We start from the raw sequence: 10,297 nt of genomic DNA on the forward strand, positions 1-10,297 counted from the left end.
TTTTCTAACTTCAAACTTTCTAATAAAAATATCTTCTATTGTATGGTTGAAGAAAATAACAATGTTACATATATTAACAGTTTAATAATATAAGAATTAGTATTATTTCATAGTCGCTAACAATTGCTTTGTTATTTTAACGACATATATTTATTAATATTTTAACTATATAATTTATTCAATGTAGAAACATAAACATTCAACCAGACATTATATAAAATAAGCACAGAAGGAACATAGTACATGAAACTTGTTCTAGTCATTTCATCTCAATCGGAGCAATTATGTTTTTAATCGTTATTAAATTATTTGCCTTTTAATACTAGTTTTAATAAGTTGATCCATTTTTTGTAGAAAAACTTTTGTCAAAAATCGGGTCTTAAAATCTTGATTGGTTCGGTGAATTCGCTTTGTAATGAAAAACTGAGATTTGCTTTGTAATAACCAAGATCACCAATTTGGCCTAATTTTGTATCTCGAAATGACCGGATTGAACTATAAACACTCATAATATAAAACATGTAATTCTTCAAAAACCGCTGGTGAACCGATCCAAAGTCATATACTAAATAAAAATATTAAACAAATAATTATTTCTTTGAATATGTTCTCACCAACAAAGTAATTTCATGATTAATAAAATAAAGTATGCGACCAAAGTTTGCGTAATTTACACTTCATAGCCTTTTCAATGTCAGATCTATTCATAAATTAATTTTGAAAATGGTTGAAATCTTATTTTTTATAGCCAAGTAAATGACTAATCTTTAACTAACTCAATTTATGTATACTGATTCATTAATAGATGTAAGTTTTATGGTTATTTTGCATATATTTGTCATATATACTATCATTAAATAGCAGTGGATCTATACGGTGAGCAGAATGCAAGGCCCTTGGTGAAAAAAATCTTGAATTTATCACTGTTATAAAATATCCAAGTTAACACACATATCTTATGATAATATGATATGACAACAAAAATAATAAATGATCTCTTTCCTTGTTCTCAATATTTTCTGTTCATATATAGCTTAACAGATTAAGGTGCTGTTTGTTTTTTTGAAGCCAAAATATCTGCAGTCTGCGGACCCCATCTGCAAGCCTCTGCAGCAGAAGAGGTGGACTAAATGTCTGCAGTCTGCAATAAGAAGACTGTTTGTTTTTAACGTCTGCAGCTGTTGTAATAAATTAATTTTTCAAACTTAATTTCACGTCATAAAGATTAAAAATGCATTTTCAGTAAAAAGAGAAAAAAAAAAAAGAACGGGTGGTTTTTTTTTTGGTTAAAATGAGGTCTAAAGACAGTGGCCCATGTCTGCGCCAGAAAGACCTCGCGCAGACGTTTTTTGGTCTGCGCACTTCCAAAAAACAAACACTCTGCGAGGGCATATGTCTGTGCGTTGTCTGCGCGGCGCAGACAAAATTGGTTGCGCAGCTCTTCACAAAAAAAACAAACAGCCCCTAAGTCATTTTCATTTCAAGTCCATTAAGTAAAAAGTTAAAACACAGCTTAATTAATGATTTTCCCAAACAAAACAATCCACCACAAGTAAAATGCGATAGTTAATAGTTGTAAGTTTACCACTAGCAGAAACTTGGATATAACAATAAAAGAAGCTGAAAATGTATCATCAGTTCCTCCTTCCTATACTCAAAAGACAACATTAACTATCAAACTAACAACATTGGTGGTGTCTCGCCTGTTGGAACACCTTACACAAATTTTAGCTCCTAATAACTTTTGATTAGTAAACTGTATTGCATTTTCATGGCACAAAACATCTAAACTCCAACCCAACCACTTTTCTATAAAAAAAAAAAAAAAAAAACCTTCTCAACAAGTCTCAAAAGCATAAGAAACAAGTTAACTTAGTAACACGATTTACTCCAACACAATGACACCCGGGCTTCGTCCTTCCCCATCTTCCATTGCCACATCAGCAGTGTTTGTGGTCCCGTTGACTTCATGCTGACTCACATCACCATTGCTCTTTTCATTTCCAAGAATCTTGGAGACTTGTTCATGTATCCCTTCCAGTGGTTCAAGCTTCTTTTTCAGCTTCAAACCTGCACCAGGTTTGTTCCCCACATATGCCTCAACTGATTCAACCGCATTTTCCTCAACTATCTTGCACATCTACAAATTATATGCAACAATTTAGCTAAAATAAATTTACTTTTACACAATTAAAAAAAATAACCCAAATTTAGTTACCTCGTTATAATGGCGGGCCATTGCCAAACGATCCTTTTTATCATCACAAGCTGCTGCTGTTATTTCTTCTGGAGCTGTAAGAAAAGACCAATTAGATTTTATAAACAACTGCATATTTTATTATTTTGACTTGACAGTTTGACTTACAGATAACTTGGATTTGAGGCAATTGACCAATCATCTGAGAACTTGTGTCATTGTGGCTTGCACTTGGTCTGTCCACAACCTTTTGATCAGTTTCCATGTCATCATTCCGAATCTCATTGGGTTTTTCATCACCCTATTTTATTTATAAAAAAAAAACACCAAATGAGCAAGACAGCAGAAAGAAAAAGAAACATATATAATAATGACTTACAAAGTATTCTTTCTGGTATTCGGCATTAAGTCCTTTTTCCAGAAGGAGGACACGTTTCTTAACAAACTCAACCAGTCTTCTTTGCATCTCTCTGAAGTGATACAAAGCATTATTTGCAGCAGCAGTGGAATCCTGAACTTGTGCTTGTGCTTGTGGTTGAGTAGCTGCTACTGCTGTTGCTGGTGTTTGAGCTTCAACACTTCCAGGTGGGACAAATTGACCTTGAGGTGCCCCTGGGAGACTCATATTTATACCAGGGAGATTCAACTCTTGACAAATCACTTCTTGCACCCTCAAATCCTTGTCATCAACAATAGCTTGCCATCTTCCATAACCATGCCTTTATAGTTTATAGTTCATACACACCAAACAAAACAAGAATATGAACATGATATTGAGTTGTATTTATTTATTTATAATTACAAAATTAAATTTTAAATTATTGAGCTCACTTCAAGACAGCACGGAGTAGGGTTCGATCGTGTTCCTCCTTCCAGAATTTTAAACCTCTTAATCCTGGATACCGATAGATGATGTCATCTGTAAAAAGGGGAGCACTTTGATTCTCTGAAGTGTTTTTTACCTGTAGCAGTAATTAAAACAATTAACATACCAAAAAGATTAGAAAAAATCAAACATGTAAAAGATAGTTATAAAAACGTATTGATCATCAACTTACTTTATCTCTTACAAGAAGCAAGACTGCAATCCTGACAAGTACATCTTCTATTCTTAGCCCTTCTTTCGGAACACCATCTGCATTAAAATAAAATTATAAAAAAACATGAACTCTGACAAAAAAAATAAAAATCATAGTTTTAAGTTTTAACCATAAAAAGTCACCTGAAAAAGTTGCAGCATCTGTAATGTCTTCAGAAATGTGCGACAAGAAGAGAGTTCCATAACTGCATGACATAATAAACCAAAACAGACCATCTTTTAAAATTCAAATCACCAACAAAAGAAAAAGTTAAACTAATTTTTGCAGATGAAACAGCTCTTACACTTTAATTTCCTCATAACTCTTTTGCTTCAAACGTGAAGTAAATTCCGCCCAATCAAAGTCTCCAACCCCAAATCTGCAATGTACTTTACACAGTTAATACTGATTACTAATAAAAAAAAAGTGTAAAAAGATAAAGACAAATCTATAATACCTCATCAAGATTTGAACAAATTGAGCCCTTTGACTTTGATTAAATCCCAATACTCTAAAGGCTCTCCCTTCACCTTCCATAAGAGGAAGTAGCTCAGCATTGTCAACTGCAAATATAATTAAGAAAAAGATCCCATTAACAAATATTATCACCCCAAACAAAACAAATTTATGCAACTTATAAAAGATTAAAAGATAAAAGTGTATCATACCACGTGTTTTCTTCCTGTAAGGCTTTTTCACAGGTGTTGCTCCAGCTGAATTCTCTCCATCAGACAACTCGGCCTCATAATTATCATCAGCATCAGAGCTTACATCTTCCAATCCAGCAAGATCATCATCTTCAACAGACACCATCTGCTTTCTGCTTCTTTTACCTTTTCCCATAGAATTCAACTCTTCAACTTTGTGAACTTCATATCTGTCTTTTAACAACTCCTCCCAATAACTTGATCTTTCTGGATTTGTGGCTGCACTTTTGTCCTCTGCTATGGGTTCTTGTATTTCCTCTTCCTCTTTTGACGCCTCATCAATGTACTCAAAATTTGCCACCTAAATCATATTCATATACACAACAAAAGTTTAAAAGTTCAAGTCTTTAGTCTAGAGGTGAATAAATATCGATTTATTGTGCAAAAAAAGGAAAACCTTAAATGCTTTCAAAAAGCCATCTTCTTCTGCATCTTCCATTGCAGCATTTTCTTCTTCAGTGTAATCACGGTTAAGCAATCTATCAAAGTGTCAAACATTACAAACGTTAAAAGAAGATATAACAAACCATTTAAGGAATGTTTATTTTTTATTTGATGATCTTAATGAGTTAAGCATTTTTTTACCTATCTATTGCAGCATCATCGTAATGGATTTGTCTTGATTTCATAGCCTCATCATTCTCATCAGCAAATAACTCCTTTGATCCATACCTGATGATGTCATCCAGCTCTTCCTACATATTGTAATAAATCATAACCAAATCATATATGATATAACAATTTCTTATATTAATGTAATATATTTTGTCTACATGCATATGAACATCAAATGACTATAAACATGTACCTGATTGATGTTTTGATTTTTAAGCTTGCCAACAACCAAATGCTCCAACACCATCTTCTTCTTGGTCATCTCCATCATCCTTTCTTCAATTGTTCCTCTTGTTATAAGTCTAAATATCATAACCTGAAAATGGCAGTTATCAGAAATTACAGAAATACCCTTATGTTAGTTAACCGACCAAAACATATAGCCTGATCTCCTGTAACAATTTCTAACCTTATTTTTCTGTCCAAGACGATGAGCTCTGGCCATTGCTTGTAGATCAGCATGAGGATTCCAATCACTGTTACAAAAAAAATATATCAAGATAGAAACAGGCAACTACAACTACAAATACAAATACTGAAAAGTTACAGCTTTTTACCTGTCATAAATAATAACTGTATCTGCAGTGGCAAGGTTAATACCCAAACCACCAGCTCTAGTAGATAGCAGAAAGCAAAATCTAGAAGAATTACTGACATTGAACCTATCAATTCGAACTTGTCTTTCCCCTCCACTAACTTTTCCATCAATTCGTTCATATAGCCATTTCTAGAAAAAAGAAAAAAATAAAGTAAAGGTTAAATCATTCCAAATGAAAGGGTAAACTGGTTAAACATTCATACCTTGTAATTGCAATAATCTTCAAGCAAATCCAACATGTGCTGAAATTGTGTATAAATTAAAACTCTATGTCCTTGCTCTTTGAGCTTCACCATCATTTTATCCAAAAGCTGCAGTTTCCCAGAAGATTCCAACAGTTGTCTGACAAATGAAAATGGACATCAATGCACAAGAAAGAAAAGGAAAACAAATATAATAAGAAACATAACAAAAGCTAAAATATATTTTACTTGTAGAACTCATTGGTGTCTTCTGGTTCAACTCCCTCCAGCATAAAAGGGTGACAACAGAGCTTGCGCAATTCCATAACCACATTAATGAGAGAAATCTAAATTCAGAATTAAAAAGTATTAGATGTTAGTTTTAAGTTGAAGATAAGATGATAGCAGATTAAGGACAAAACAGTCTTTTCACCTGGGCGCCTCCTCGGCGAGTTAATAACTGATAGTTACGAGTTAAAATTGCCTTGTAGTACTCTTTCTGCTTGCTACTTAACTCCACACGTAAAATGAGCTCCTTTTTAGGAGGTAGTTTCTTCATAACATCTTTCTTCAATCCTACATTTATCACCAAAAAGTTATTATAAAGTTCAATTAAGATTTAAGAAACAAAACAAGCACAAGTTTTGAATATTTACTTCTTAGAAGATGAGGGGCCAACATCTTATGGAGCCTTGAAACTTGCTCTTCTTGATTGATATCCTTAAACTCTTCCTGAAACTCTTCCAAACTTGCAAACTGCAAAAAAATTGTAGCAACACAAGAAGATGTTTTAGGGTTATCTACTTCTCCTTATGTAATATCATAATCACACACAAGTAATGGTAAGGAGTTGCAATAATACTAACCTTCCCAGCATCAAGGAAGTGCATAAGCATGAAAAGCTCATCCAAGTTGTTCTGAAAACCATTTTCAAATCAGATCAAATATAAAAACTAAAAGATAAAGTAAATTATACAATTAAAAACTAGAACAAACCTGAAGAGGGGTTCCAGTCAATAATGTACGATGTCTGGTATCAAACTGTTTCAGTGCAGAAAACAACTTTGAATCCTTGTTCTTGAGACGATGGCCTTCGTCCACTATCTGCATGATTGAAAAGAATTCATCAAACAAAGATGTCATGATGTAATCATTGTGGTAAAAAGTCAAAAAAAGTTACCATAGTCTCCCAGCTTATTGCCTTGAGGGACCCGTTATCTATGTTGATCATTTCATAAGATGTCAATAGGACATCAAATTTAATCCTGGCTTGCTTATTTTCATTTGACCCATGACTTGACTTCTTCTTCTTGTCCTTCTTATGAGACTTTGGGAAATAAAATTCATATTCACGTATTACAGCACGTGCAGCAGCTGTTCCAACATACATAACCTGCAGTGGGTTTGGGGTTTAGGGTTTAGGGCTTTATTTTGTACAACTTATTCAAAAGAAAATATTAGAAACTGAAAGATCTTGTAACTTACAACATTCATATGAGGCGCCCATGTGGCAAATTCACGTTCCCAGTTTCTCAATGTAGAAAGTGGTGCTACTACTAGATGTGGGGAGACATTCTCTTCATATAGAGAGGCTAAAAAGGCAATACTTTGTATTGTTTTTCCTGAGATTGTATATAACAATGTAAGTTGTAACTAACAATAACAAGTAACAAACCTGTAAAAAGACTAAGGAGAAAACATACCAAGACCCATTTCGTCTGCAAGTATGACATGTGTTTGTTTAGACCATGAGAAACGCAAGAAGTTTAATCCTTCAAGCTGATATGGGTGGAGCTCACCTACAATTACAACAAAAACACTTAAGATCTCTTAGTATCAAAAGTACAAAACTTGCTATAAATAATATTCCCAAAGTCAAGATAGATATTGCTTACCCCCAGGAAGAAATTCGGGACTCTTTTCAAACTGTTGAAATTCTTTTGACTTCTTTCTTAAGTCGGCTGCATCATGATTGTTGCTTTTCTGCTTCCTTAGTTTCCGATATCTAGACTGCAGTCTATTGAAATTCTCAATTTGTTGTTGAAATGATGAGATATCTGACTCTGATTCCCAATAACATTCATCATAGTTAAGTCCCACCCATTTTACAAGATATTCCTTTTCCTCCTCACCTTCTTGCCTGATTCATCCACCATATATAAGATTTCACTAAAAAGAACCAAAATGTGATTTCGTCTTATATAGCTAATATATGATTTTCAAGAAAGTTCACCTGCAAGCAAGAATTCGGTCAACCATTGTATATTCTGGCCTGATAGGAACATATTCATCTTCATTGTTGTTGCCCACATTCATTTGCTTGCGAAAATTGTTTACTTTTGTCCTTAAGCGAGGTAATTCCTTGTAAGCTTTTATAAACTCTTTTTCAGGTACCCTGAAATACGGATGATTTTGCTAATCAGCAAAACATATACCGTTTAAATGAATAAGATAGTAGATAAACAGATAAATAGATATACCATGTGCAATGGAGATAAGATAGGCCTTTCCACTTCACAAGATATTGTTTCACAAATATCTGCTTGGAACCCAACTTTGAGGCATCACTATCATCAGCAACAGTAGGCCGCATTTCACAGTCCAAAAGTTTTTCAATATCATTTAGAGGATTAACCTGCAAGTAAAATAACTCATTAAAATCAAAATGTAGCATTTGAAGTGTTGAAGAAAAGCAGTTCATATAGTGCTATTTTAGAACTTACACATTTTGGACACCTCCAGCTGGTAGGAAGAGGAGCTTTCAGAGGTGGTATTAAACACTTTGGGTGATATTCGTAAGTGCAAGTTTCACAGACAAGTAGATTCCCGGATTCACCACATGCATTACATGAATCTTCTTTCTGTACATGAATATGTAACCCAATCACAACAGAACATAATGAAATTGGTATCTAAAAAGATGAAATTAAAGAAAATTACCGCATCATCTCTATTAATCTTCTCAAATTGCTCTGCATTCTTGGATTTACCTAGCAGGATGTCTGACTCATCATCAGAATCATCCAAACTATAGCGGGGTCTTGAGTCTGATCTGACACGAAGTCTCTCAACTAAACTACTCATTCCTGCAACATAGCCAACAAAACAATTACTTTTCATTTACCTTGCAGGATCTTATAAATTAACTCTAACAATAAGGATCAATTATATTCTTATAGGTACTTCAGCTCTACAAAGAATTCATACATTACACGGGAAATACAAGTTTCACCTACAAGGGCCAAAATACAAGTGGCTAATGATTATGACATGCTATTTCATTACTATTTGAAGAGTAGCCAGTAGGGACTAGGGACCCAAAAATGAAAAAAAAACATTACATTTCTCAATGTTTACTTGAAACAAATTAGGATATGTCAGGCACATACATAATGGCACTACAAATTCAGGCATGCACATATTAGCATAAAAGGTTCCATTACTACCAAGAACCAAAGCTCTAATTTCAGAATAGGAAAAATGATTAGCAAATAGCAATATAAAACCCATGACCAAGATCCCATAAGAGAGTATGAGACCCAACAATACAGTCAAATTATTTGCATCAACCATTCATTTCATAAGAAGTATGAGACTGCTGATTGTGAAACCCTGGTCAGACTCAAACTTTCTCAATCGGATTAGTATTGCAGCATACAAACGCAAATGTGTGAACCCATATATGTATTAATTCTGTGCTTCATTCCATTTCTAGATAGAATGAAGCTTCTACAACTAAGCAAGTATAAACAGAATAGCATCGTATAAACAACCATGAAATAGCCCATTCAAAGAAACTATAAGTAGAGCCAGAAAGGATGTCAATTAACATATATCAACAATCAAATTAAAAGCTTGTGCATATACAACTATCAGTAACATATTTAGATACACAATTAAAGAATCCCTAAAACACAAAATCGCAAGAGAACAAAAAATAGGTTAATTGAGGTGTATATGCCATTTCTCAAAGGTGTTTATAACAAGTGCTGATATATTAATATCTGATCATACATGAATTCTCGTGATTAAAAGCTAGGGTTTCGAGCAAAAACAACCCCACTTCGACAAAGGTTCAAGATATACAGGAATTACGTGTTGCATATATTTATTGAAATGTAGCAAACTCGACACCATAATAATAGAAAACCCCCTCAAAGCAAATGAGGCTCCAACAGCATCTCAATTTTAATCGACCAATCATATCTAAGAAAAGGTTCAGCAGAATTCACCTGAAACCGCAGCGATCTTGTAACTTAGTGTCAAACTCCAATCCACGCGACTGAGACTTTTGGATTTCGGTACACAGAACCCAAAATCTGATAATAATTTACAATTGCAGGGAATTGGGTATTAGGGTTTCACTAAATCTAAAGTTCATGGGCGTGGAATCAAGAGCAAAATTAAGACAGTGATAGATACTTGCCTGATGATGACCAGTTTCTGTGTTTCAAATCTCCTTGCTCCCACTTAGGATTGGAGGAATTTGAGAAAACCCTGCGCGAAAAAAACCGAGATTTCCCTTGTTGCACTTGCACCTCTGTTTTTTGTTTACCCTTTCTTTTTTGATTCTCTTTTAACTGATTTACTAGGGTTCGTTTTATAGAAATAAAATAAATATATGTAAATACGGAGATACAATGTTGCAGTGACGATATATAAATACTATTTTTTTTTCCGTTGATCTATGTTTTAGCTGTAATTTAATAAAAAGATTAATTATTGAAGTAATTTGAAAATTATCATGTAAAAGAAATCATATCAATATATAATTTGTTATGTTTTAGATTTTACTAAAATTTGTACTTAATAATTAAGAAAAAAATATCGTTCAACCCCGTTCAAATATATTTTAACTGTACCAATTTTTATGTATATCTTAAATTATGGTAATTTATATAGTTCAACTTTCAACACCG

General features: G+C 33.5%; 1 protein-coding gene across 2 annotated transcripts; it reads right to left on the minus strand.

Annotated features, from left to right (window-relative positions):
• Positions 1-1,570: 1,570 nt before the first annotated feature.
• On the minus strand, positions 1,571-9,962 carry LOC111909934 (CHD3-type chromatin-remodeling factor PICKLE). 2 transcript variants are annotated; one of them, XM_052770397.1, is made up of 31 exons: positions 9,805-9,947; positions 9,611-9,697; positions 8,319-8,464; positions 8,102-8,239; positions 7,859-8,013; positions 7,612-7,773; positions 7,274-7,518; positions 7,082-7,177; positions 6,864-7,000; positions 6,559-6,771; positions 6,375-6,482; positions 6,245-6,295; positions 6,035-6,134; positions 5,812-5,954; positions 5,628-5,725; positions 5,400-5,538; positions 5,156-5,325; positions 5,008-5,074; positions 4,792-4,914; positions 4,569-4,678; positions 4,381-4,462; positions 3,945-4,284; positions 3,734-3,839; positions 3,581-3,655; positions 3,420-3,481; positions 3,256-3,332; positions 3,029-3,159; positions 2,577-2,916; positions 2,366-2,498; positions 2,219-2,292; positions 1,571-2,140 (listed from the first exon to the last, which is right to left on the minus strand). In XM_052770397.1, exons 3-31 carry the CDS (start codon positions 8,460-8,462, stop codon positions 1,886-1,888), a joined length of 4,074 nt encoding a protein of 1,357 aa, XP_052626357.1. In that variant the 5' UTR covers positions 8,463-8,464; positions 9,611-9,697; positions 9,805-9,947; the 3' UTR covers positions 1,571-1,885. The 2 variants fall into 2 exon arrangements, with proteins under 2 accessions (XP_052626357.1, XP_023761488.1); XM_023905720.3 differs by having other exon boundaries at positions 3,734-4,284; positions 9,805-9,962.
• Between the last annotated feature and the right edge of the window lie 335 nt (positions 9,963-10,297).

Source organism: Lactuca sativa, chromosome 1 (assembly GCF_002870075.4).
Source record: "Lactuca sativa cultivar Salinas chromosome 1, Lsat_Salinas_v11, whole genome shotgun sequence".
Lineage (NCBI taxonomy): Eukaryota > Viridiplantae > Streptophyta > Magnoliopsida > Asterales > Asteraceae > Lactuca > Lactuca sativa.

Excerpts from the sequence above, each read along its gene's own strand:
- LOC111909934 (XM_023905720.3), bottom strand. The coding sequence starts at position 8,462 with ATGAGTAGTTTAGTTGAGAGACTTCGTGTCAGATCAGACTCAAGACCC. Across the intron at positions 7,001-7,081 it reads TGCAGACGAAATGGGTCTTG|GAAAAACAATACAAAGTATT; the intron begins GTATGTTTTCTC and ends ATACAATCTCAG. Across the intron at positions 2,141-2,218 it reads TGGCCCGCCATTATAACGAG|ATGTGCAAGATAGTTGAGGA; the intron begins GTAACTAAATTT and ends TATAATTTGTAG.